The following is a 27,815-nucleotide window of genomic DNA, read 5'->3' as shown; positions in this document are numbered from 1 at the left end:
CTTTTCTTTTCCACAGTTCAGTTTGTAATAAAGTTGGAGCATATTGCTCATCTCCAACATTTCTCTCTGACCAGAGTCAAATGCAAATCAAAAGCAAAGTTCTCCCTAAAGAGTTTTGTTCCTGTTTGCATTTCAGTGACATCTTTATTCTTGAAAATTTACAGCTCTGTTTTTATTCATTCAGATGGCAGCAGATCTGCACACAGAACTCTTATCTTCTGTCCCTTTCAGTATGAACTCATAGTTTCTGTTTTAAAAGAGTCTAGGCGACAATATTAAGAGCCAATCTCATCTAGACTGTTAGGCATAGAGTTACACTTGTCTAATGTAGCTATTTGAGGGCAAAGAGGAGGAAAATAGGTAGGTAGACAAAGAAAGCAGAGGGGGCGTCTACCAAATACCTCTGTGTTGGACCGTCTTTGAATGTACCAATTACAAATAGGTGATTTTGCATGCTGATATGTTACATTTATAGTGAATTGTAATTTCCTACACTGATTCAATGCTGTTTTTAGTGTTGATATTGTAATATTATTTTGAATGGTAGTTAGGGATATTGACAGTGTTGAAATTGTTCCTTATCTTCAGTGCTGCTTTTCTGTATCCCCCTCCCTTTCACAGAGACTTGGTACAGTCCTAGGCTCTGGCTCATGGATGTTAAAATCAGTGAACTTTCTTCTAAAGGGAGTGAAGACGACTGAGGAGGAGTTTCACCTCAGGACAGAGGAAAAACAACAAGCCTTTCATTTATTTAAAAATACTATTTTACCTGATTTTACCTACTATTAAAAATAATTCCTTAAGCTTTTATCTTAAGGAAATAGTTACTCTTGTCTTAAGTGCTCACTTCATGGGACTCAGAAGGTCAGTAACAGAATTTATTTTTCCTCTTACTGTTGTATTTTTAAAATACACTTTGATACCTTTTTCGTCTTTATGCTGCAGTTCTGCAACTGCTTTTTTTCTGTTACTGTTTAACACAAAACTATAAAAAAAAAACTGTTTTGCATCGTCAAAATCAAGTTCAGTATGGTGCATTCATCATTAATACAAAATCTATGTTATGACAATAGTAGGACCGTGTGCGTGTGTGTTTGTGTGTGTGTGTGTGCGTGTGTGTGTGTGTGAGAGAGAGAGAGAGAGAGAGAGAGAGAGAGAGAGAGAGAGAGAGAGAGAGAGAGACCACGTGCATGTGTGTGCTTGCGCGCCCTAAAGGCAGTCTGCGATGTGTGTGTTTGATGAACCGGCACTCTCTTTTATACTTCACTGTCTCAGTTTATTTTAACTTTCAAACCCGAATAATGTATTTTGAAGACACACTTTTTCTGCCAGACATGCTCTTTAGACTGACTGATCTCAGTCCCATCAGTCTATTTCTGGTCTTTCTTCTCACCACTTAAATAAGATGAGTAGGCTGTGTTTACTGGGACAAACACCTTTTGCTCAACAGCTGAGCTCATAGTTTAAAAGCCTCATGGTTGACTGTCATAGAAACCATTTATTAAAAGATTAGATTTTCTCACACAAATATGGATACATCAGAGAAGCTTCGGATCATTTCGTTGAAATAAATTTGTTGACAATGAAAAAGTACATTATGCAAAACCTTCATTGCATGACTGCAGCTATGATTCACTGCCACAACTCGACACAGTCTTCATCAGTTTTCCCTTTTTCCACAACGTCTGATCTTGATTTGTTGGTTGTAGCCTGCATCTTTCAATGCAAATGCTTGTTGCTTGTTGTGTGTGTGAGCCTCAGGGCCATACGTAAATGAGCCGGTGAAGTTCACAGGCTGGTGTGAGAGCACATGACAAAAGAGAACTAGGCTTTGGTTATGAAGACGGACTCTGTGGTTCAGGATACCTGACACCTGGAAACAAAACCTGTCCCATTGTCCGGGATGTTATTGTCCTCACAGCTCTCTCTCCCGCTTGCCTTCGGCATGATTTACCAGCTATAGACGTTAAACAAACGAGAAAGGAGAATATCTTTTTAGATCAGCTTTTTTTATATATATATAGATGAGGTGATAAAAAGTCTGCTTTGTTTACTTGAAAGAAGATTGGTGAGTTGATGCATTGTGGATCCGATTTGTGATCAAGCAGCAGGAAGATAGCTACCGAGCTGGTGAGGAGCCAAATTATGCATGTGAGTGCGTGCATGTGAGAGGGAATATGTGACTGAATTGCTCTACTCCCTGGAGAAAAGATCAGTTTGTTTTTTCGTGATGTTACTACTGGTCCCTTATGCCCCAGAGAGTGTTCAGTTGTGGTTTCTGAGGCTAATTTACACTCCCGCTGCGGCCTGTTTGTGTATATGCATCATTTCATGAATGGACAAATTCATTTTTAGATTCAACTGCAGGCACCGTCCAGATGTTAGAGTTTATTGCAGCACTTTGGAGAAAACTTAAAGGGAAGCATCTAAAACGAGCATTTTTCTGACTGCTCTTTAAAAGGACTGAGAACACTTTGTTTCCACGTCAAGCCTGAGTGAGTGAAAGGTGACTGAGTTTCCTCCAGCTGCTTGTTTGACATGGGATCTTTGTAATTAGTTTATTTTTCATTCTAGCCTAATGGTCTCCGCTTGGCAATTCTCCACTTATGTTAACCAAACAGAGAAACAGTTTCGAGTTTCCCCTCCTATAACATTGTGGTGAGATTGTAAGATCTACATGGGGTCAGGAATTGGCTCCAGACGCGCTACGGCTCCTACATCTGTGTCCTCAAACACTCTGAGGTCTGACTTTGTAGATTGGAAACTTTAAATTATCCTATAAATGTATATGCAGACTCATTTTAAGTGTGTTTGTAGGAGGGGAGGGATATGTGTGTGTGTGTGTGTGTGTGGGGGGGGGGGGGGGGGGGAGTGTCAGTGCAGGGTTTCACATGGGAGGCAAACTCAATTTGCCTCTAAACAAGTAAACACGTGAATGGGATTAAGTGTGTGTGTGTGTAGTGCAGTGGGATACTTGTGTGTTTTTTTAAATGATTGAGGACAACGGATTTAAATTTGGTCTGTTTGTCCACAGTTCAGATTAGAGAGTTTTTTTCTTGGATTAAATGTGGGTGGTGCTGTTTGTGTTCTTGTATTAATATCATGGATACATTTTAGTTAAAGGCTAAAGTCATGCCAGCAGTGTGTGTCTGAAATCGTCACACTGTTTTTCTATTCTTTTTATTTCTGTTCCTTTGTGTTACACAGACACACACGGTGACATAAATTTAAGCTGATGGGGGTGGGGAGGATAGGATTAGTTAACTTGCTTATTGGTTAGCTAAGAAGTTGAGGGGAAATTAGAAAGAGGGGAGGGCCGGCGGCTGTGAACAAATCGGGACGCCACACTTTCCTCTACACTTTCAAAAAGGTAGTAGCACATGCTGAGGCTGTTGAGGGTGGGAAATTGTTTTTTTTTTACGAGACTGGCCTGCTGGCAAAGTGTGTGTTTTTGTGCACATTCCTGTGCATGCGCTAAATACTGAGAGATACTGTGATTCATTATGTAGACGGTGTTACAGGGCCTGATTCCTCACACATAACTACAAGAGCGTGGAGGATATTTTGAAGACGTACAGTGTTATTACTCATGTCTGGAAAGGAGAAACACATATTATTAGATATTACTCACTCTCGCTGACATACTGATTTGTGTGTGTAAGACACATCTTTTTGATCTGTGTCATGATGCAGTTTCCTCGCAGTTTCTGTCCGAACCTGCTGCAGTGTTTACATAAGTATGGATTTGAGGAGTTCACAGTCCAGCTGTGTAGACTAAACATGTCTTTACAGTGTGTGTGTGTGTGTGTGTGTGTGTGTGTGTGTGTGTGTGTGTGTGTGTGTGTGTGTGGTTTGAACTCCACCTCATCACAGTTAGCACCCCCCTCCCCCTGTGCTGAGAATTACAGCTTTGAAGGCTTTAAAAAATACTTGATAGTTTAAAATGTGAGAGTTTTAGAATGTTTGATAGATTTAGAACATTTTTTTTGTTTTTTTGTTTTTTTGTCATTGTGGTCAGCTCTGTCAAACATATGGTCTGTGGGCCAAACCCGGGACACCAGAGGGTAAAGTCCAGCCTGTCAGTTGAGTCATTGTTGCATTGTTAGTTGCAGTAGGATTGAACCGGACATTTCACTGTATTTAGCACCAGGATACAAAGATTAAAATTGGCATGATGTTGAAACTGTACTGATTTTGAAGATGTTACATTTTTATGCATGTCTTCTGCAATATATTTTGTTGGCATTTCACTGGTCTGACGCCCTCTAGTTTCTCCCTAAACTAAACTGAGTTTGACACAGCTGGTTTAAACCCCACAACATGCTTTTTTTAATGCATGCCAGCTTTTTCACAATTTTTTCTGTAGAATTCACATTTATTTTGTGCAGCTGGTGGTTAATAAAAGTACGTGTGTTGCACTTCGTTAGTGACTTTAACTGTATTTGTGGTAAAATCCGTCTAGACATATAAGACCTCTTTCATCTAAACTATAAACTCGAATGAAGTTTTTCTTCTACAGTCTTTTACTTGGGATGTGAATTAATTTGGACATGATGTTTTTGGATGGAAGGAATAGTGCAAAAAAACGACGAGAGGGAGAGAGAGAGGAAAGGACATTTTTCCGCTCAGTCTTTTTCCATTCGCCCTCTCGTTATCCCCCTCTTGCCTCAGTGGTTGTGTCTGACTTCAGGTCCAAGGAATTTGATGTAACTGTAATGGAGCTATTAAAGAGGCACTTTCCCTGAGTCTTTCACACAAACGTGATGGGGGCTTTGCTCGTGGCTGATGTGAACCCTCTGTCCTCACTGATTGAGATATTGAACGAACCAATAGAGAACAATGGGATGCATGTGATGAAACTCGAGTTTGATTTTGCCTGCCACTCAAAACGCTCTTCAGCGCAGTGTTTTCATTTCTTTCTCTCTTTTGGCTTTCCTGCAGTGTTTTTCCTCCTTAAGACCTCCTGTATGTGTGTCAGCAGCGCTGTCTCTCTGAAGTATTTGGACAGCTGTTACTGCCTGTGTGTATTACAGAGGTTGTGACCCTGACATCTTGTTTAATACCTGGCCCTCTCAGCCTAATTGATGGCCAGAGCAAACATGGTGGGCTGGAATGGCAAGCTGCATGCACGAGCTTGACTGGGTGACGGTCTGGCTGTGAATAAATACTCTCAGCTCACTCTCATTTAAAGCTGTACTTAGAACTGTGTCTTCAGATGCTGTTATTATTATATAATACCCATTCAGTATGACATGTAATGTCATTTTTATCAAAGCTGTTTAATATAGATTTACTTTCCATACTGTGTAAATGGTTGCTTTTTGCGCTGATCTTTTTTGTGTGTGTGATTTTCCCCCAGGTTATTCCCTGTGTTTGGGTAAATCCTATTTCTTTCGCTTCAACCATCCTGAAGAGGCCAGCCGAATGAAGAGCATGCTTCCCCAAAAGAGTCCCGTGTCCGCGCTCGCCTACAACACAGGTACGCAGAAAGCAGGGGAAATAAATCCACCTCCCTTCCCGTGACCCTGAACTGTACGTTCTCTCCGTTTTGTTCTTATCAGCTCCTCGTCCTTTATTTTGCCACATTACTGTCTGCTTGTCCACGTTGACCATTCTGTGCTTGGTTTATATCCTGATTTATGTGTGCATCTGCTGTCTGAAAGCTGTATGAGGGAGACAAGGTGGAGAGAGGGTGGGGGCAGGTATTTCTTCCAATACACACACACACACACACAGACACACACACAGACACTAAAACCTAAAATCCAAAGCATATTTGGAATGTTTTGGTCATCTGGTCCTCCTCCATCGCCATGGTGATACAGCTGGGCTTTGCCCTCTCCTTTGTGATTGATCGGGCAGTGAGCAAGGTGTGTGTGTAGTGTGTGTGCGCGTGTGTCATATTTGGAAGAGTTCCTACTCCTTAAACTCCTAGACACTAGGAATGTCCTCCTCTCTCCCTCCCTGAGCTTCTCTCGTGTTTTGAGACACGCACCAATAGCAAAACTGCAGCAGCAGCAGCCTTCAGTGTGATTCTTGATACAAGCCAAGACTCACATGCCGACTTGTACACCTGAAGGAAGGACTCCCAGACAAAGCAAGAGTAACATTACATAGCTGACCGAGAAGAAATCACAATACAAGTGGTTAGATCCACACCAGGCCTGCTGTAGGAGTCTGCCCATGTATGGACACAAACACCCTGCTTGTGTGAGCGTGTGCGAGAGGGTTTTTTGATCTTATGATGTCTTTCATTTTATGCCCCGTTCCTCCTCCACCATGTAAGGCTTCCCATTTTCTGACACAGCCTTATATTTCTGCTTTCAAGATATTCCACTGTGCTCATTTACTTAAAGTGCTTGAGTATTCACACTTATGATAAAGTTTGTAAACACCCCAGTGCATTATGGACATTTATATAAATTATAGGCATTTGTGTCTCTCAGATGAAGCCACCGTCTTCAGATACGTATATTAAAGCTTTTATGTGTGCGGGTGTGTGTGTGTGTGTGTGTGTGTGTGTGTGTGTGTGTGTGTGTGCGGGCCTGTTAAACACTGGGTGGTCTAAGTATGAACATTGTAGTAGCTCTTTTTCCACATAAAGACACACGCGAGTAAAATACACAGGTTCATCACATTTTGCTCGGCTGAACATTTGCAGCTGTGCGTCTGCTGACAGGATGTTTACTGCTGGATTTTCATAAGCCTGCTCAGAAAGTAGAATCTGCTTAAAGCTAGTTTATCAAAAGTACAAAGTTCAAAGTTTCCGGTTCATATTCCTCTTTCATATTTAGCAGGGAAGAAGTAAAAACAGACGCCGCTCTCAAAAAAGACCCCCTCACTGCTGAAGCAGCCTTAAATAAAAGGCTTTAGGAAGGGCGGGGGGCCTCTTGAGGGTACAGCAAAATATTTTGTGGTCTTTCTCATTTACCAAATCCCATGCTAAGGAAGTGGAGTAAATCTGTTTGTCTTGGATATGCCGGATGGGTTTGTGTGAACGTGGATGTGTGAGGCTGGCTTCACTGCCAGCTGTGGGTCATTTGGTTTGGGTTTGTTCTGCCAAGGGTTTCATTTGTGAATAGCTGCAGCGGCTTCAGGTACACATACCACCTCCTGCCCTTCTCCTCCTCTGTATTTATGACCATTTGCCCCTCCCTGTTTTCCCTCTGATCTCGTTTCTTTCTCTTTTACCTCAATTTCCCAGGAACCAACCAGAAATGATTGAATGCTTCTTCATCTCTTTATATATTTATATTTCTCCTCCCAGTCCTGCAGTTTCATATTTTGTACATCTATTATTCCTCCCACAATCTCCCTTTGTTCCTCTCTGATTCTCTCTCTGTGAATGATCACCTGCTTGTGAGTTTGCTTTTCCTTCTATCTTTCCACATCTATTCCACTTATTTGTCGTCCTTTCTTCTGTTTGTCCCTCCAGATTACCTGAAGTTCAGCAGCGACTACAGCCATGCTGTCGTTGGGGGCACCAGCAGTGCCAGAGGCATGCGATCAGCCTCTGAGCTTCGGGACTTGATGGATACCCTGCAACGCAAGAAAATTGCCCTGGAAAACAGCCTGAGGGCCAATGGAAATGCCAACCCGTCTTACTTCAGTGTGACACAGGTTAGCCTTCAGTCATCGCGGCTTAGCGGGGCTTTTGAAGTCTGTGCTGTTAGTCTGGATGTCTGTCTGGGGCTGTCAGTGTCACGTTTTACAGAGTAATGTTAATCTCCTCGAACTTATGCATCATCAGGGTTGTTTATTTCTTTCTGTTAGCTAATGCTGCTATATACAATCAAGTTTATTCAACTGTGTTTGTATTTTTTCTTTTTTTGCCTTTCAGTCACCCCCCACCACACCTGTCTCGAGCCTTTCCACATCGTCCTCATCCTATCAGGAGCAAGCCAGACGTTTGTATTCCTCAGATCGTTCCGCTTCTTTAAAATCACCCCCTCCTCATTCCCCTGGACGGCGATCTGACCCTTCTTCTTCTACGGCGACGCGCGCTCCGGGCGGCCACGGCTCAGGCGTTGGTGATAGTCGGCGGCTGCATAACCCGACTTCCTCTCCTTTGCTGAGCATGTGGAATGGCGGAGGCTCCTCCACTTCTGTTCCTGGTAATGATAGCTTCCTCCTCTCTCTCCCTCCTCCATCGTCCTCCTCATCACGCGCTCCATCAACAGGAGGGGCGGTGAGCATGCCCTCAAGCCCCCGTCTGGGCCGACGGAGCTATGGAAATCAAGAGCCATTGCCCAGCAGTCGCACCAGGAAATACTCCGCTGGCTCCCTGACCGGGATGCTGGGTGGAGGCCACAGCCTGTCAATGCCACGCCTCTGCCCCTCCCCGTCTCCCCGGGACAACAGCAACGGTGTGCTGACCTTGTCGACCCTGCCACCGCGCCGCTCTGATACAGCAGGATACAAATTAAGCAAAGACCATCATAGTAGCAGCCAGAAAGCCAGCTCTGACTTCAATTTCAATACCTTCAGCAATCAAGGACAAAACATAACTAATGGTGAAGGTGTCGTGTCTATCTCCCTCTCCGCCCCTAAGATCTCGTCAATTGCTCCTCACTCTGTGTCTTCAACAAGTGCCCCACCAGATGTGACCATCCCTTCCAGGGCAGGGGGTTCCTCCTCTCCTCGTGTCGCCAAAAAACTCAGCCTTACCTCCACTAGTTCTCTGGGTTCTGTCAGCTCCACAAGTCCCGGTTCCTCAGAAACGGAAAGGCTGTCGAGCCAGGCAGTCTCTCCAGGCAGCGAGAGCTCTCTGGGGGAGAGGGACAGACGAGGAGTCGGCCTTGAACTGACTCCTGGGATTGGACTCGGGGAGAGAAGGCCCTCTTTTGGGAAGGCAGGACTGGAACCTGGGATGGGTCTCGGGGAGAGGATGCAGTCATTTGGAAAGGCGGGAATTAACCCTCCTGGAGGTTTTAGGGAACGGCGGGGCAGTATCAGCTCACTGAGCGGGAAGGAAGAACTGACAGACTACCACCAGCGCCAAAAAGAGGAGCGACTCCGAGAGCAGGAGGTGGAGAGACTGGTGAGTTTCTTTCTCTATGTTCCTACATTTAGTTTTCAGTTTTTAAATGATAATATCATGTACCGGCCATGCGAGTTCCTTCAGTGGTGCGAAAACGAAGACGTTACAAGTTCTTATTTTCTGTTGAAGACTGAATTTGTTCTGCACATGTGCACACACAAAAAATGGCCAGGGTTTAGGAATGTGTCCCTTCAGTGTAACCTACTCATTGGCCTCTGAAACATATTCTCCCAGGAGGCTCAGCACACACACACACACACACACACACACACACACACACACACACACACACACTGTAGTGAGGTTCACCACTCAACAGATGCTAATGGAACTTTGCCCGTACTAACAACACTATTCTTAACCCTGTGTGTGTGTGTATGCGTGTGTCCGTTCGTGCGCGCGCGTGCGTGTGTGTGTGTCGGGTTGTGTGTCGATGCCAGTCATCTGGAGGTCCGCCCGGTGTGGTTTGCATGGCTCAAAAGCCTCAGAACACATCAGTTACATGTGGGTTAGGGAAACCAAGAAGATTACAGAGTCATTGTGTAGCAGGTGGATAAACACACACACACACACACACACACACACACACACACAGATGCTCGTACTGGCCTCATAATCCTAACTTTCCTTCTCCAGATATGTCTCTCTTTTGCACAGCCATAATCTACCCACAGTTGCTTTTAACTGTGAGAAATTCTCCTCTGAATCCTGCACAAACAAAGTATGATCCATAAGCTCGGCAGTGTTTTCCAGCTGTATTCAGTGGCGGGTTTAAACTTCTGTCATGCTCTCATATGAGAGCTGATTTTCATTTTATCGAGTATTGAGATGAGTTATGCACCCAAAGTCCACAGTATAACAATTAATGTAGAATCTCGTATAAACGCGCAATAAATTTAACACTGAAATTACTTATTCATAGTCTGATTTAAATTCTGATGAGCATTGAAATATATATTTTTCAAAATTATGTAAATTATGTTTGGTATATAATTCAACAAGCAGGCATTCTCTCTAATCCAGTTTGATCTGATTGTTGGAAACAGCAGTTTTATCACCTTTGTTATTCACCTCCACTGAATGATTTTTCAGAGTTTTATTTTTCTGCCCTCTAGTGGTGGTTTTAAAAAACTGCCATCCTAAGATATTTTTAGATATTTACTCCTTGGGCTGGTCAATATATCCAAGTTAAAAGGAAGGAGCATGTTTGAGCAAAACACCAAAAAATTGAATGTTGTGATGAATGAACTTCCTTTTAGTGAGGTTTGTCTAAGTTTATTTTACAATGTTGTTTTCTTTTTTTTGTGTTTTTAAAAGAGGTGCTTGTTATTTTGTCAAATTAACAGAATTGAAAGGAGAATCAAAATATCTTCCCTGCTGTAATTTAAGAAAATACGCCCGGAGAGATGAAGAACGGCTTCCAGTGGCTCTTTTTGCCTCTATGCTTTGGCTTTTAGGTTTTAGTGTGTGTGTGTGTGTGTGTGTGTGTGTGTGTGTGTGTGTGTGTGTGTGTGTGTGTGTGTGTGTGTGTGTGTGAGAGAGAGAGAGAGCCCACCCCTCGATGCCTGTTTCTAGTGGTTCACTGCAGGAACTCCTCAGAGGCTCGTGTCCAGTAGAACAAGGTGGCAAACTGGCACAGCCTTGTTTTGCATCGGCTCCTGGTTCACATTACACATTTGAAATGCATGTGTGTGTTTGCCTATGTGTATGAATAGCTGTCGAATGTAATATTTTGCAGTCGAATACCCAGATGGATTTAATGCTTCTTATTTTTCCTCACATCTTTCCTATGTGGGATGTCAGGGTTGATGCCTTTCAAGACAGGCAGGTTGTTATCCCCAGCACAAATCTCACCTGGCTCAAATTCCTTCCTGGAGCCTGATTCCCTGGAAAGTGTCTTGTTTCCTCAGCGGCAATACACACAGCCACATTCCTACGTTTGGAGTTATGGCTGCTCTCGTGTACACTTCCGATCGTAGTTGACAGCTGTCCACCTTCTGATTAGTTCACTCCTCTTTCTCGCTCTCTCGCACACACCTCTGTGCCGTGTTTTTTTTCCACTCGGTATCTAATATTACCTACATGGGCCTGCAGTGTGGATCGTGTGCGTCACCCCCTCCAAAGAAGTCAGCGCTGAAGCTCTGGATATTCTGACTCTCTGCAGCCCCCATAGCTCCTCACATGTAGTTTTGTTCAGGCAGGCAGGTCTGTGGAAAAAGGAACTTTAGTTTGAGGAAAACACTTGTGAAAGATGCTCTTTTTTAACACAATATAAACCTTTTACTGTAAGCTGTAGTGTATAAATCACATGAAAGTTGGGATCGATTGAATATTGAAGCATTCTGGACTGATCAAGGAGATTTTGACAGGAACGACTGACTTCGGCGATGCTTCCTCAGGTAATCTGAGCACTGGTAACTTGATTTTATGATGGAAAATGAAGGATTTTCCAGAGGTGGTGTGACTCTTTGTACATTGTGTGACATTATTTTGTCTGACTGTGAAAATGTGACTTCAATTTTAATCAACATCTGTCATTTCCTCTAATCTGGCAAATTTCTTTTGGTTGGTTTTGAAGCACGAATGCAATGAAAGCAAATGTTGTCAGACACTACTCACTGCTAATGCATCCACTTCAACGGTGTGCGCTAATTTCAGGAGCGACAGCGACTGGAGACCATCCTGTCCCTGTGCACGGAGCTGGGCAGGTCCGAAAGAGATGGAGATGGCACCGCTGCGAATCCCACCTCAGCTGTTGCAGACCTGCAGAAGATCAACCAGGAACTCGAGAAGCTTCAGCTGAATGACGAAGACGACGACTTGCCTTCTGTGTTTTCGGACTCTTTATCCTTGAACGGGAACGGGCACTTCACTTCCCCCGGCTCGGAGAACGGTTACTATGAAGGCGATCTGCAAGCGCGACGGCGGTGCAACAGCACTCAGAGAGACAACCGGGCAGAGTCGCCTGCTGTCAGCCTGAGAAGCTTTGCTCCTTCTCCTTCTCCACGAGCTCAGATCAGGAATGAGGTAGGAGAAGTGGGACTCGCTTGGATTCTCCTTCTTACATGTGTTCATTTCTTTGTATTGAAGCGTCCCAGGTGTATTGGTGTAACATCTGAGAGTCTTTTTCAAATATTATTCAGGATTAATGTGGGATGTGTTTATGCTCTTTATTCTTTCTGAAGAACATGAGGGTGAGAAGGACTGCTGGTGTTAATGCACCCTTCACGTCCACAGATGGGAGATATTTACAGCCCATTGATTAGATTAGGCTAGGCCAAGTGTTACCAATTTGAATTGACAGCTGGTGTTTGCGTGTGTGTGTGTGTGTGTTTCTGACTGCCTACATTTATATGATCAGCAGAAATGCATGGACATGGTTTTTCATGCATACCACAAAGATGAGATATTACAGGCCAAAATCAAAAATTGGAATTTTAATATGACAGACGTTGGCCTGTCTTTAAATCAGCTGCTGTAGTAAAGATGTTGTTTTCAGGCTTTGGATGAAGCCGCTCGCCGCCGTGGAAACAATCTGGCGCCTTCAGAGGAGGAAGTGAGGCGGGTGGAGGAGGAGAGGATCCAAGTGCTGAACAACTTGGAGGAGCTGGAACAAAAGATCAAAGAGCTGGATAACCAAATGGAGGAATCCGCCCGAGAGGTACGAACAGCAGTCATCCAAGGAATTCATACTTTTAACACGTGACATAAATGTGCTTTTGAGAACTTTAACAAGCTCAAAATTCTCTGTCATATTATCAAGTTAACAATGAACATTGCTTTGCGGTTATTGTTTAAATGGGTTCTGCTCTGAGTCACTGCAAGAGGCTTCTTTATTTCTTGAAGGTGGAGGTTGAGCGAGCTCTGGTCGAGGCTGAACAAGAGTCAGAGGTCGCTGCGCTCCAACAAGAGAAAGATGCTTTGGAAGCACTTCACAACAAGATGGCCGAGCTGGAGACCAAGTCCCAGCAAGAAAAAGAAAAGGTAATTTTTTGGCTATACACAGCTATGATACAAAGAATGGTAAAAGTTTCAGACCTCCATTAATGCTGCTTCAGGACGTGAGCTCTCTTGATTCTTTAGATTCTCTTCTCTAAATACAAAAATTATGCAGACATACTGACAAATGCAAAAAAAAAAAAAAAAACATTCATAGGTGTGTTAAAGCGAACGTTAAAAAAATTAACATGGCCTTTCGTTCTTCAACATGAATTTTCTTTGCCATGTAGGCATGGAAATGGTACTGAAAACCAGTAAGTCACTCAGAGCCTCCTGTATATTGAGGGGTCATGTGACTAACTGGTAGGTGATAATCCTTCCTGCTCCAAATATATACCTGCTAATACAGGCCAGGGTGTAGCAGTCACCAAGTCATCCTATCTTGGACACACTGCTATAAGATTTTACTAGTGTATCCAAACGTGTGTGTGTGTGTGTGTGTGTGTGTGTGTGTGTGTGTGTGTGTGTGTGTGTGTGTGTGTGTGTGTGTGTGTGTGTGTGTGTGTGTGTGTGTGTGTGTGTGTGTGGTGTGTGTGTGTGTGCGCGCGCGTGGATGCCTGCATGCATGTGTGTACAGGATTCAGTTTAAAACCAGGATTTTATCCTCTGCTGGGCTCTGAATTTTCCCATGCACCCACAGCCGGTGGAATAGTGTAAATGGTGAAACTCCATCAAGATTCTGACAGGCACAGAAAATGAACAAATATACAGATGTGTGTTTCCTACAACTAAAGAAGAGATAAGGTCGTTTGCTAGGAAAGATTTTGAGCGCCTGTGTATGGATGCTGTGTACATAAAATATCATTAAATGTGACAGTTAACCCTCTACTGAGCCATTCCATGCATCCGCCCTCTCGTCACCCGTTTCTTAAGTCATGTCTATCCCAAAAAACTTTAAAAAAAGTAACAAAACATATGGTTCTGATCATACCACATGCTTCTTTCCATTGCTTTTCAATTCATACAAGCAGTTTTTCTATCATCTCCCTCCCCTCCCCTCCCTCTAGGCCAGCCCCACTGACCCGGTCCGCCGTAGTTACTAACTGTGGCTCCTCAGTCCCAACTAACTTTGCCATCCTCTCTCTGTCCTGTGTGTGTGTGTGCGTGCTTGTTTTTTTTGTTTTTTTGTATTCATATGTACACATAAACCAATGTGTACATGGTGCGCATGTGTGTGCACCTACGTGTATGCACCTGTGAATGTGTGCCAGGCGTGTGAGTTGCTGCAGGCAGAGAAAGGCAGAGTAGAGAGGTTGGCTCAAATTGTGTGTGAGCAGCGCTCCCAGCTGGACAGCTGCCCTGAAGCCACCAAGGAGCCCCTGCAGGAGCAGCTAGCCAGGGTCAGTACTCACTCACGTGCACACTCACACCCTCATACTGCACTCAGTCAGGTAGGAAAACATAGCCTGGTATGTGGAACAGAACACCAATAGCATTTAAGGGAAAAAGTTTTCAAAAAGTTGATTTGGCTGCTTAAAAGAGGTTATTGGCTGAGGAAAAGAAAATATTGACCCATTCAACAAACTACAGATTCAAGACAACAAATTTCTATGTCATTTCAATTATCAGATATTTATAACAATGACTGTAGACACATGTTAACAGACACATCGTCTTAACAAACCCTTTCCATAGCCACCTATCATCTTTCTCCATGGCCCTTATTCCCACTTTCTTAACCTTCTCATTTTTTTTCTACATTTTTTTGTTTCATCAGTTTTTAATGTCATGTTTTTATAGTCCAGTCTTCAGTTCAGTTTATAGAACTATGGTTATATCTGGGCAAAAAGAGTTTTTATGGCATTTTATTTGAACAGACTTCATTTTTTCAGCTTTCTGTATTTCACAGGTTTGCTGTATGTGAAATATTGCATGTGTTGAGTGTTGGTGTCTGCATGGCTGTGTGGTGTTCTTGATGCATTAAAGGTCTCTCTTCCGCCGGTTTGTTTGTCTCTTCCAGGTTTTTGTGGTCCAGAATGTCTTCTTTACACTTCATTACACATAAATCTCTCTCTTCATGGGAAATACGGCTTATTATCAGAGAGCTTAAATGTCAACCAAGTGGTTTTGCACTGGGAAGTTCTCTGTATGGGCTTGCATGAACACTTGAGCCTTCTCTATTTTGCATATGTGCAACAAAAGCATGTGCAGTTGCTTTCTGATGGAAAAGTACATTTGATTGTGTTGATAATGTTCATGTTGTTGTTTTTTTTATTTTATTGTATCAGGACTGTGAGGTGCTCGAGGCTGAGACGAAGCGTTTCGAGGACCTGGAGTTTCAGCAGCTGGAGAAAGAGAGCAGGCAGGATGAGGAGAAGGAGACTCACACCCAGCAGCTTCTCCGCGATATCGCAGACTACCAGCGCAGCTCTGTCACTCGCAAGGTAACGGAAAAACACGCATGCCAGTTTCGTTTGTCTCAATTAGCATGGGCAAGGTAAAACCGCATGTTCTACCCCGTTTTTCAGGAGCGACTCCTAACTCTGAAGAAGCAGGTGGCACAGATTTCCCAACAAGCTCAGCGAGAAAAGGAAAGCTTCCTGAAAGAAAGGAGCAACCTGGAATCAATGCTGCAAAGAGTATGTTGAGCTGTGTATGGATGCGACTGCGAGCATCATGGCCCGTTAAGAACTGTGTTTTAAAAATTCACATCTTGCTCAGGAAAAAGAAAACCTTGCTTCCCTGGAACGAAAATACGCCGAACTCACCGGTGGCCGGAGTTTCAGTCTCAGGGAGGTACGTGACTTGACAGCAATGCTCCTCTTTGGATCCCGTTTGAAACGCTCCTTCACTGGACAGAATCCTGGTTATCTTAATCACTGGGATTTCCCTCTCTCCTTGATAGGAGACAGCCTTTTTAGCTGATGTGTGTCAGTCCTCCTTTCCCTCTATTTTTCTCAAGAATGCTGAGGTACATTTGTCTTGGCGTGCTGAAAAAAGTCCCGTCTGTTTCTTCTTAATCGTTGAGATCTGTGCGCTTTTTTAAATCTGCTGGCATGTGTTGGTTTCTTCTTGTCTCTGCCAGTCCATGTAATACAAAAAGAGAACGCGTCACAGGAGTTGTATGGACATAATTTTAATCAATTGTATGCACAGCTTGCTCACCCGTTTTTTTTTTTTAAATTGATACTGACATTCGCTTGTAGAAATGTTTGCGGTCTTGATTGTGTTAACAGTGCAGCATGCACCACATTTCCACAATAATCAACAATTCTGCATCATTCTAACGACTAATGCACAAACCCCAATGTGGCTGAATCACTACATGCTATGCCTCACCCTTTCTCTTTCTCCACATAAACCCCCGCAGGGCTATGTCACAGTCAGTGAAATCAATGAGCTTTACTCACAGCTTGGGCACAACCCTAAACCCGCTCCCCCCCTCACTGTGGCCAAGGCCTCCCCTGAGTCCGAGGGAAACCTTTCCCTTCATGACGACACCAAACCGACGGAGGATGAGGTGTGTGTAGTCGTGTCAAAGGTTTTTGTGTGTAGAGTACACAGCTGCAGATGCTGTAGTGGGAGTGTGGACAAGATCCCCCCAATTTGCTTCCTTCTTTGGGATGGTTTCACTTTTTTCTGTTCTTTTCTTTTTTTTTTTTTTCAAAGATCTGTCATTCCTCCTCACCTGCCGACTGTCACTCCTCTTCTTCCTCTTCGTCTTCCTCTTCTACTCCCTGCTCCTCCTCCTCCTCCTCCCCTTTAAATCCCCGCCCTGCCACCAAAGCGCCCTCTGTGCATTGGCCAGAGATCATGGTGACATACCGAGACCCTTCTCCCCTTCCTGACTCTCCCCCACCTCCCCTTCCTGTCAAAAAGCATCTTCAGCAACACAGGCAGGTAATGTGTGTGTCTGTGTGTGTGTGTCAATGCTCGGCACACATTTCATTTGGTACGAAAGAAAAAGAAATAGTTTATGGCTGAGCAGTTATACAGAGTTATACAAAGTCCTTCATGCATACGTTTTAAGTCATTGCATTTACTTTCACTGAAGAAGACAGTGTGGTTTGGAGAAAAATAAAATGAACAACTTCAGCTGAGATATTATAGTAAAATTAAACAATGATAGATACATAACTGTGTGCACGGTTTCCCGCTTCTTTCTGTCTGATCAGCATTTCCGTTTGATGGAGGAGAGGAGGCGGTCGGAGAAAGAAGGGGGGTCTCATCTCAGTGACACTTTACCCCGAAAGAAAACCACTCCCATCATGAACCCCCAGTTCACGTGTGCAACGCTTGGACGCAGCTTCCCTACCAAGGTAAAAACATGTCTGCTCCATGGATGCATGAAGAGAACAAAAAAATTACTGAAGCTTGTGTTGACATTGCATACATTGTAAATTCTATTTGTATTTGCTTCACGTAGTTTAGAATGTGAAATATACCTCTGCCACTTTTTCATTCATTCATAGTCCCATCAGCCTCTGGTGCAGAGCACCAGCTGTGGCAGTATTCTTCCAAGAATCCTCTCCTTATCCAGCAAGGAATCTGAATCTCGGCGTCTTCATAAAGGTACAAGCAAGCACATGTAGACTAATTCACATTGTTACTTTCAAGCTGTTTTTGTTCATCCTTCCCTCACACATAAATACATAGTCTGCATTTATCACTTTTCAGGAAAATTGACTTAAAAACAATCCTTTCTATGGAATGATGGTTTTTCTGGAACGCTGAAAAAAATTAACACTTGTGGAAACTATTCACGTTGAAGTTTTCATCACTGTAATGCATAGAACCAACACACACATGTACACTCACACACACACACACACACACACACACACACACACACACACACACACACACACACACACACACACACACACACACACACACACACACACAGTGTTTTGTGGTTTTGGGTGTGCACTTCACAACATTTGGATAAATTGCACTGTTTCTCATTTGTTTATCTGTTGCTGAAGATAGGGGAGGAATGTAAGTGGAAGAGGAAAGCGACTCCAAGTGGTGTGAGCCGCATACAGAAGTATAGACTCTGAAGTGTATTTTGTGTTGCAGGTGTCAGTCTGTCAGCCTTTTGCCAAATTTAAATAAATCTGAACATTCGTCTCCTTCCTTGGAATCTGTCGATATGTCTGCTGAAACAATACCTCACACCTGAACCAGTTTGCACGTCAATTTTAATGTGTACAATGTCTGATTTTCAAGTCTGTGACTACAGACTCACCAGCCTTAGGTTTTGTTTTCCAGCCTTGTTTTGTTCCAGAAAGTTTTCTTTACCCCTTTTAAAGACAGATATGCAATTTTTTGATTTTGGGTTGTTGTGATTTCTCCTCTAAGCATCTTGTGTCTCGTGTTTATTTGGGTTGCTGTTTTCTCTCCGGGCACTGGCACGTGTATCTGATCCCCTCGGTCCCTTTGGTCTCCTAATCTGGCTCATCAGATGGGTGGGCCTGCTGCATGGGCCAGACGATATCAGTTTTATGGTGTGCGTCTCTTCCTGTAGCCAGGAGCGGTGTGAGTCTCTCTTAACAGTACCCACACTGTGTCTGCTTCTCTAAAACTCACATTTTTCATTCAGACATCCTTGGACTACTTTGGACTTTGGACAGTTTTTTTCGATTTGATTGTGTGTGCCAGTGCGTCTCCCTATTAGGACGCAATTCCACCTAAAGCGATTGGACTGTGATTACTTTTATTTCCTGGGAGGTTAAAGAACAGTTGCCACAGTGGCGGGGCACTGTGATCTGAAACTAAAGCCGTCTGGGCAACCTGTCCCAGAGGAAGAGACACAGACAGGTAGAAAACATGGCAGCGTACCTGAAGAGGAATAAAAGCAATGCCGAAGCTTTTCTTCTCTTCTCTTTAACCTCTCCAGGTCCTTCCAGCTCCCGGGCAGCCTCACAGACCAACGTCTACCTCGATGCCTTCGGCTACCGCGATAACCAGGCCTTCGACACAATGAGCGTGGACAGCAGCGACTCCATTGAAACCAGCATCTCTGCCTGCTCGCCAGACAATGTCTCCAGGTACTTGTGGTTCAACTGAGTTGTTTTGCAAGTACACACACACACACACACACACACACACACACACACACACACACACACACACACACACACACACACACACACACACACACACACACACACACACACACACACACACACACACACACACGCATGACTGTTGTAGGGAAAGGTCACACACTTATCAACAGCAAAATAATAACGGGGATGTTTGAAATATGAAATGGAATTAGAAACACGAGCATGGACAGAAAATGGAAAACAAGAAAATGTCTCTTTGTTTTCATAATGTGAAGCATAGGCTTCTTATTATGAAAACAATAGCGGCATCAGTGAAAGAGTAGAACATGCGTTAATGTAAAAAGCGTGTGGAGCGTTTCCCTGTGTCACGGTCCCTCTTTGGAGATTTGATTGTGCGGAGCGTTTTGTGTTGTCGGAGCTAAGGGGACTCTTGATTAGTGTAGCCGAGATCAGGTTACGGAAGACAGAAAGAAAGCATTAGAAAGCATGTGTGTTCACGGTCTGCCCCCCTCAGGATGAGATGGACTGAATGAATGAGTGTGGAGGTACATTTTGGGGGTCCCGGCCCCCTGTCTAGACCGAAACCATGTGTGCCTGCTCTCCTCCTCTGGAATTGTGTGGTGGTTGCATCTTTTCTCTCCCCTCCTTTTGTTCCCGAATGGTATGGTCTCGTTTGAGCACACTTCAAACCACTTGCAGACTGACCTTTCTGCAGTGGAAGTTTTCCGGGAACAGGCTGCTTTTGTGATCCTCAGTATGGCTCCATCTGTTCTGGCTTGCAGCAGCTCGGGTCGGATTGAGAGATATGAGAGCGAACGTGAATCAGAATCAGGCAGCGAAGTAGTCCTATGATCAAGGACGATGGTTTTTTTTCTCTCTCTTTGTTTTTTTACAATTTTGCACATAATGTGTCGAATTTTGGGAGATACAAATTTTGAAGGGAGATAAACTTTGCTCCAAGTTGAAGAAAACACGTTTGAGGTGGACTGTTTAACAATGAGGATGAGTGCAGTTCCCTCTCATCGATTAAGGTAAGGAAATGCAGGAGAACATGATGAATTTAGTTTCAGGTAAATGTTGCTGGGAATAAATAATACAATGGGAATAATGTGCTTGTTGTAAATAGGGTTAGGTTGTACAGGGTGCTGCATGAAAATCTGACCTACACTGCTGTCAAGAAGACTAATCTCACGTCGCTTTTATCGGTGTGCTGATTATCATCTTCAACTACTTTTCACATCTAATGAGATTCATTCACCACCGAACTAACTGAAAGTACGAGAGAGCGGGAAAAATTCATTTTCACTGCTGGCTGTTGGTTTTTTTTCTCTCTCCACCTTATATCCCCAATCTGTCACTCTTTTTTTCTACTCTCTTTTTAGCTGGGGGTACCCTGCCCCCGCCCCCCGCTCTCCGCTCCTGATTTGTTTATACATGAGTCCTGACATCACTCCATATCAACACCGGGCAGTCATTTCCTTTTGGCTCAAGATGAAAGAGACATTTTGTGTGTGTGCTGTGGATTTGTATTATTTATACTTTGGCATTTTACTGCTTTGCCTACAGTTTGGGCGCGGTCTGAGTCAAGTGTGTGTTTTTTGCTAGGACGAGACACTTACAAGAGAACACGCGACACTGCAATAAATCAGAGGGGTTAACGTTGTTTAATGTGACTCAGCCTCACACAGTCAAATGCAGGTTTTCCCTGTGATGTGAGTCAAGAATGCACATCATGTGTAGAGCAGCTGTGTGCTGCATCTCAAGAAGAGAGAAATAACCCGAAAGAGCCAGAAACGTGATTTGACATCCCTGGCTTTCTTTCAAATGCATTTCCTCTTTGATTAGCACAAGCATATATACACACAAACACACACACACACACACACACACACACACACACACACACACACACACACACACACACACACACACACACACACACACACACACACACACACATAACACACACACATAAACAGCAGTTAATCATCAGTGTTCTCAGGGGAATGTTGCCTTTGAGTTAGAAATTCAGGAAAAAAGTATTTTAAAGCCACAAATTAGCATTTCTTCTATGTTAATGTACAACATCGTTTGGTCATTCACAGACAAACAAAAGCATGACTAATTTTGGAGAAAGGTTAATGACAACCAAATAACACACAGACATCTGCAGGTTTCTTCCTGTTGAAAGTTTGTTTCCTTTCCACTGTCGCTTGCTCATGTGGAATTGTTGACACAAAATGACTGTGTTGTGCAGAAAAGATACATATAAATCAAAATGAATTTCACTGCATTCACATTGTTCTGTCAGTTTTCCATCTTCCAAATGCGCTGCTTAGACTTTGTTTATGACGTGTGTGTTATGTGTGTTTGTGTGCCCAGTGCCAGTACGTCAAATGTGGCAAAGCTGGAGGAGATGGAACGTCTGTTAAGGGAGGCGCAGGCTGAGAAAAGCCGCCTCCTCGAACACAAGGTCGGTACGAAATAAACAAATGTTATAAGAATCCACACAGTCATGCAGTGATTAATGCTGGGTTGGCTTTAGAGGACCTTTCTGTGTGGAGTTTGCAACTCGTTGCAGAGTCGCTCCTATCGCGACTGCATTGTCTTCTTTTTCTTCTCAGGAACGGGAAATGGAAATGCGAAAGCAGGCCCTGGACGACGAAAGAAGAAGAAGGGAGGACCTGGAGAAAAGGTTGCAGGAGGAAACAAGTAGACGGCAGAAACTTATCGACCGGGAGGTGAAGCTGCGGGAAAAACAGCGTGCACAGGTAAGGAGAAAAAGACAACATTGTATTTATGAATCAGTGTAAGACTTTCCTCTGTGTAGCATGGCTTTCACCACACATTTATCAAGAATTCAGCCTGCAGTTCTTACTCAGAAAACTATTTGGATCTTCTCAGGGAATTTGTCTCTTGCTTCACTTTTGGTTGTAGCCACATTTTGTACATATTTCTCTCCTCCTGTGCGGTTCCAATCTTAACACCGCCGACTCTTCTTCTTATGAGCTTCATTTATCATCTCTGCTTCTTTTTCCTGGATCATCAACTGCTGGCAGCACAACAAAGCGTCTGGCTCTTTCATGTTTCTCAGCATATGGAATACATCTGCACAATTTGTACGAAATGTTAAAATACCAGAAGAAATGTTTTGAGTACATCAGCGTCACCTCTTCCATCTGTTTTTTTTTCTCTCTCTCTCTCTCTCTCTCTCTCTCTCTCTCGCTCTGCTTCCCTCCAGTCCCGGCCGCTGACGCGCTACCTGCCGGTGAGAAAAGACGACTTCGACCTGCGGGCTCACATTGAGTCCGCCGGCCACAGCGCGGACACCTGCTTCCACCTGTCCATCTCAGAGAAGACCTGCCGGGGTTACCTGGTCAAGATGGGAGGAAAGATCAAGACCTGGAAGAAACGCTGGTTCGTTTTCGACCGCAACCGACGCACACTCTCCTACTATGCAGGTAACGCTCAAATGAAAATAGTGTGCATTTTAAGTATATAAACAGTGCATTCTGTCTACATTTTGTGTCTGTATTTTGTTTCCTTTCTGCAGACAAACATGAAGCTAAGCTGAAAGGAGTCATTTACTTCCAAGCTATTGAAGAAGTGTATTATGACCACTTGAAGAATGCGCATAAGGTAAATCCTGAAATCCCTGTGCATCTATGAAAGTTAATCTATGTTTTTGATTCATAAGACACGGAGTGAACTTCAAAGGTGGATATAACAGACAGCCCTCAACCGTTATTCTTCTTCCGTCTCTGTTTTCCTTTTGCTCCTCAGAGCCCGAACCCTTCCCTGACCTTCAGCGTGAAGACTCACGATCGGGTCTACTACATGGTCGCTCCCTCTCCCGAAGCCATGCGGATCTGGATGGACGTGATCGTCACAGGTGCTGAAGGATACACACAGTTCATGGTGTAGTGAAGCTGTCGTCACGCCTGCGTGTGCCAACATCATCCGCCGGGACTAGATTTTCAATTCCCCCTTTTTTAAAATCCTTTTACTTATTGGATGCCCGGGTGGGTTTGATTCTGAACTCTGCTGAAGAATGTTCAGCTCCATCTGTGTGGAGATTGGACTCCAAAGTTGAATTTCTGGATTTACAGTGTAGTTCATTAACAGTCATGAAACAAAGTCCAGGAGTTCTGAACGCTGCTTCAGTTTGTCCCTCTGCCTTGTTTGCTCACCTTCGCTTGCACGTGAGTTAAACATTTTCTTCTCAGAGAAGTAAACTGTTACTTAATGGTTCTTTTTGGATATCCTGTCCCAAAGAATTTTGTTTTATTATCAACAAATAATCGACAAATCAGGTCATCAGTTTGAGCTTCCAGTGAAGTTCAATTGCAGCCAATATTTCATAGCAGGCCTCAATAATTCCAGTATGTCTTGATTGAACAGTTTGACACTCTTTTTGGAGAGAAAGAATAAGACATGCAAATCTGTTTTGATTGTGATTTAACAATATCACTTCATGCATCATTGCTGTTGCATTCTCAGGTCTTAAATGTGCACGCTGATGTGCATGCACACGTCATATCCTCATGTGTATCCAGTAAATATACGTGTGATAAAGAAGTGCCTGTTCAGTCTGCACATTTCTCACTCATGTAGCTCCAAGGTGCTATTGTTACATGGATGTGATCACAGGACACAGCGTGCGGTTACAGACTGTTGCCAGTCGTTAATGTGCTGGGTCGAATAGTATTAGTACAGACTTTGAAGCAAAGCTTGTTAGCTTGTGATCCATCATAACCATGAGAACCTTTAATTACAGCAATGTTGGTATGACTGTACATGTTTTTTTATTGTGTAGTTACTTTTAAAATAGTTGAAATCCACTATCAATGTGTTTGTGCCTTTTAATCACTATCAATGTGTCAGTATTGTTACGTGCATCTTCTGTCTGCAGGAGAAATGCCAAAATGTCTTTAACATTGAAACACAGAGGTGTGGAAATGAGCTTGTGGATGCCCAGCCACTAAAAGCTATGGTACAGGTTTTCACCAGTCATCAGAGCTGGTCCGTTATTGTGTTGCTTTTGTGCACGAGCTTTCAATTTAACACATTTATTCAAACTAATTTAATATTTCTCTATGAATGAGTCTACCACCTTTATTACAGAAGCTGCTTATTTTTAATCAAGCTTCCCGATATGTAATATTTCTGCTTGTGCATTTCCCCCTTTGCTTCTTGGCATTGTTTATTTGCTTTTTGACCAAAGTATGTTCATTTGATGAGATGTATATGTGGTTTTATTGCTTTGACTTCTTCTCTTTACATATACAGTGAGAACAAAAGTATATATATTTTCTGTTTTGTCATGATATACCAAGAACATTGTCAGTTTTTACTAGCTAATGAAATGTTTCTGTGGAAGCTTCCATGAGTTTGTTTCATCTTATATTTTTGTTTTTATAATTATTTTCATGTTGATCTTACTGTATTTATACCTTTACCAATGCATGTATCTTAATTTTGTATTTCCTTATGAACAATAAAAATGTTATATTTCACATCTTAGAATGAGTTTATTCTGTGATGGGTCTCAACATGGATGGGGAAGAATGAAAAGTGATGAAATAGTTGTATTAGCATGATGTGTGATCATACTAGTATGTAGAGTTTCATATTCAGTCTCAAAATGACTTCGTTGATCAACAGGTTCTTGGACTATAACCATTTTAATAAAACTGAAACGTAAACTTAAATAATACAAATAATTAAGTATTTGTTATATTGCCAATAAATCACAAATATCATCATGTACATTTGGAAGTTTTTTTAAATACAGGTCGAAGGCAATGTTATGTCTTTACATTTGAAATGGTTTATAATTTTGAATACAGTATTTGCAGGAATGTTGGGGGGAAAAAAATGCATGAAGCAATACACAAGTTAATCAATTTTATGTTGTAGAGCGCCCCCCTGTGGACTGTGTCTGTACTAACCCAGAAATACCCTAGACTCGAGGTTTATTATTGTTGTGTATTTCTGTAATAGAGTTAGTGTTCCCTGCTCCGATGTCTTTTCACAAATTTTAACATTTTTTTCTTAAGTTTGAGTCACTGGAGCGCACATCTACAGAGTTAATCAATGCATTTCTTTAGGAATTATGATGATCATCTGAACCACACAACAGTCAAAACCTTCTTCCTCCACCTTGTACCACCAAACCACCAAAGTACGACCACGTTTTAAACATCAGCTGGGCCGCATTTTGGAGACGTATACATTTTGTAAAGGCGTTATAAGCTTTGGCATGCTACCAGTATCTGGAGGTACACAGTTTCTCACTGTGTATTCAGGGGACAGAATAAACCTTTGAGGAAGGATGTGGTTTGTGGGAGGAAGTACATCAACAGCGTCTTTGAAATAATGAGAAGGTGGTGCTTATGAAATTAATATATAATGTCATTATTGATTATAAAAGACATTTAGCAGTGCATGTAAGAAATACATCATCAAAATTATAATTTTTAAGTAAAATACTTCAATAAATTATAAATGTTTTGATTTCTAACTGTGTGTTGAATAGATACAAGTGCTGCTATCAAAAAACACATCATGAAATCATGAAGTGTGAGTAAGGAAAACAAGTTCAACAGAATCTTCTGCAATTGAACTGTTCTACATTCAGTAAATAAAAGTTTCAGTATTCAAAGTTTTTCTGTTCACCAGTAGTCACAGTAAATTGACCAAAACGGCAATAAAACTTAACAGCGCACAGCGAGGCTGGTAAATTTTAGTGTTTTGTTTTTTCCAAAGCGTCAGTGGGGACTTTCCCACGGTCTCAACTGGGACAGTTGCTTACATACAAAATGCTTGTGTTGTGCGTGTTTGTGTGTGTGTGTGTGTGTGTGTGTGTGTGTGTGTGTGTGTGTGTGTGTGTGTGTGTGCGCATGTAATCTTTTCAAGTTATGCTGACATTTACCTAAAGAGCTGATCAAAGCAGCTTGTTGCAAACAAGAGTCGTCAAATGAATGTGTGTCTGTATTGACGTCACACACAATGCCGGTCAATGCTGTCCTTTGTGGAGAGGTGATAACGGGGAAAGAGAGTCTTTAGTTTGACTTAAATCTCACACATAAACATAACCGAATGCAATAAAATCTAGGCTACATGATTGCAAACAAAACTTTCCCAGATTTGAGCCAGACCACATGTTGTGTTGTACAGACAATGCCATTGAACATTTTCCCCCCATTTACATTTTTATATCATTAATTTTCATCATAGCTTCTGCTGCTGTGTGTGTTATATTTCCTATTAACCATCTCTAGCTATTGTAACATCCAAGCAACAACAAAAATAGCTGGTTGATTTTTAATATTGTCCATAAATTTCTGCAGTAAAGAGTTAATAATTCAAGGTATTTTCCCCTGGGCCTCTCTTTAAACCAGAGCTTCTTAAACATGTTTTCTCTCAGGCCATGTGGTCATGTATGGTTCAATACCAGATTTCCTAATCTCTTCAGTTTCATAACAGTTGTTGAAATCTATATACCTCCAATGTCCAGACTATTATTAGAGCAGCCGCTTCTAAGCTCAAGTGTGCCAAGGTCCATTGAAAAAAAAAAAAAAGCATAAAATGTTCTGGTGTCCACTTTCAAACCTGATTGAAACAGAAACGGGAGAAAAAAATTTTGAAACTTCTACACCAAAAGTCTAATATTTTATAACTTCTATCTGCAACAGCCCTCTTCAATGTGATTAGACAACTTCATTGAATGATCCAGAAACACAATTCAGCTAGAAAACCTATCGGTTCCACTGTTGATGTCTGTTTCCCATTGAGAGTTCAAGGTCAGACTGCATCACACCTTCCAATGGAAAACTAACTTCAAGACAAAACTGGGTGAATATTGGTCAAATCATAAAGAGCAATAAAAAAATTGGCACCCTGATTGATTTTTAAAAATTATATTAAAGGTGCTGTAGGCAGGATTTTGCTAGTCAATGCTAATTTTTTTGTGTTTTCTTTGGATTAAATGTTATAGTATCCATTGATAATCCTTTACGAGTGTAGCATAATTGCACTACCGCGAGGGCGCAGCGTTTCCATCTGTCTCTGTTCTGAGCTGAAAAGGAATCTCTACAGCTCCAGGTATCTTTGACCAATCAGAAGAGCCCATGAGGCTCTAACTGTGATTGGTCGAGGGGCGTTCGTTGCACGTTCTTGTGGGAGGGGCTTAACTTGCATAAGGGCATAACGTCAGAGAAAACGGGACAGGATTGGCTGTGCTGGGTTTCAAATCGCCATTTTAGATGGGTCAAATCGCCATCTTGCTTAGGTAACCCTAAGCAAGATGGCGGAGATGCCGAATCCTGCCTACAGCACCTTTAAGTAAGTGCTGTAAACAGTTTGAGAAAAATACTGTACTAGAACAAAGATACATTTAGTATTGATATTCAGATCTATTGGTGATTTCAATACTTATTAAAAAAAAGAAGGTCATGCATTTGCAGTGTTTTGAATTTGCCTTCCTTTCCATGTTGTCTCAATAAATCTCTTTATAACGCTGTAAATGCACCATCAGAACCCTCCTCCGTGTTTAAAATCAGTCACATCAAGAAGCCGGTTGAAGATGTTCCTGCTGTTCCTCACATCCACAGCCTGTATGCACAAAAACACACAGGCAGCGACACACACAGGAACCTTCTTGGTTCCTGGAACTGAAGTTTCCCGGGTACTTTCTGATGGAAATGCATGGTGCAGTTTATGACAAAGGTCTTTTGAGATTTTTACAACGAAAATATCTCAAA

General features: G+C 42.6%; 1 protein-coding gene across 6 annotated transcripts in view; it reads left to right on the top strand.

Annotated features, from left to right (window-relative positions):
* The window catches only part of phldb2b (pleckstrin homology-like domain, family B, member 2b), a 35,969-nt gene extending 11,408 nt beyond the window's left edge, over window positions 1-24,561 (top strand). For 2 of the 6 annotated variants that reach the window (XM_030099251.1, XM_030099252.1), the window contains exons 6-24: window positions 5,360-5,479; window positions 7,436-7,620; window positions 7,841-9,040; window positions 11,699-12,067; window positions 12,540-12,701; window positions 12,887-13,024; window positions 14,251-14,379; window positions 15,268-15,423; window positions 15,508-15,618; window positions 15,701-15,775; window positions 16,350-16,499; window positions 17,155-17,298; window positions 17,452-17,551; window positions 18,879-19,029; window positions 21,433-21,523; window positions 21,675-21,821; window positions 22,292-22,511; window positions 22,604-22,689; window positions 22,834-24,561. In XM_030099251.1, coding sequence (XP_029955111.1) covers window positions 5,360-5,479; window positions 7,436-7,620; window positions 7,841-9,040; window positions 11,699-12,067; window positions 12,540-12,701; window positions 12,887-13,024; window positions 14,251-14,379; window positions 15,268-15,423; window positions 15,508-15,618; window positions 15,701-15,775; window positions 16,350-16,499; window positions 17,155-17,298; window positions 17,452-17,551; window positions 18,879-19,029; window positions 21,433-21,523; window positions 21,675-21,821; window positions 22,292-22,511; window positions 22,604-22,689; window positions 22,834-22,974 — 3,875 coding nt within the window. In that variant the 3' untranslated portion in view covers window positions 22,975-24,561. Of the gene's footprint in view, window positions 1-780; window positions 865-5,359; window positions 5,480-7,435; window positions 7,621-7,840; window positions 9,041-11,698; window positions 12,068-12,539; window positions 12,702-12,886; window positions 13,025-14,250; window positions 14,380-15,267; window positions 15,424-15,507; window positions 15,619-15,700; window positions 15,776-16,349; window positions 16,500-17,154; window positions 17,299-17,451; window positions 17,552-18,878; window positions 19,030-21,432; window positions 21,524-21,674; window positions 21,822-22,291; window positions 22,512-22,603; window positions 22,690-22,833 lie in introns of those variants that run through there. The other 4 variants (XM_030099254.1, XM_030099257.1, XM_030099255.1 and 1 more) reach the window with 4 other exon arrangements.
* Window positions 24,562-27,815: the final 3,254 nt, after the last annotated feature.

The sequence above is a fragment of the Salarias fasciatus genome, chromosome 9 (genome assembly GCF_902148845.1).
Source record: "Salarias fasciatus chromosome 9, fSalaFa1.1, whole genome shotgun sequence".
Classification (NCBI taxonomy): domain Eukaryota; kingdom Metazoa; phylum Chordata; class Actinopteri; order Blenniiformes; family Blenniidae; genus Salarias; species Salarias fasciatus.
Note: the sequence above shows the minus strand (reverse complement) of the source record. Positions and strands in the feature narration are given on the sequence as shown.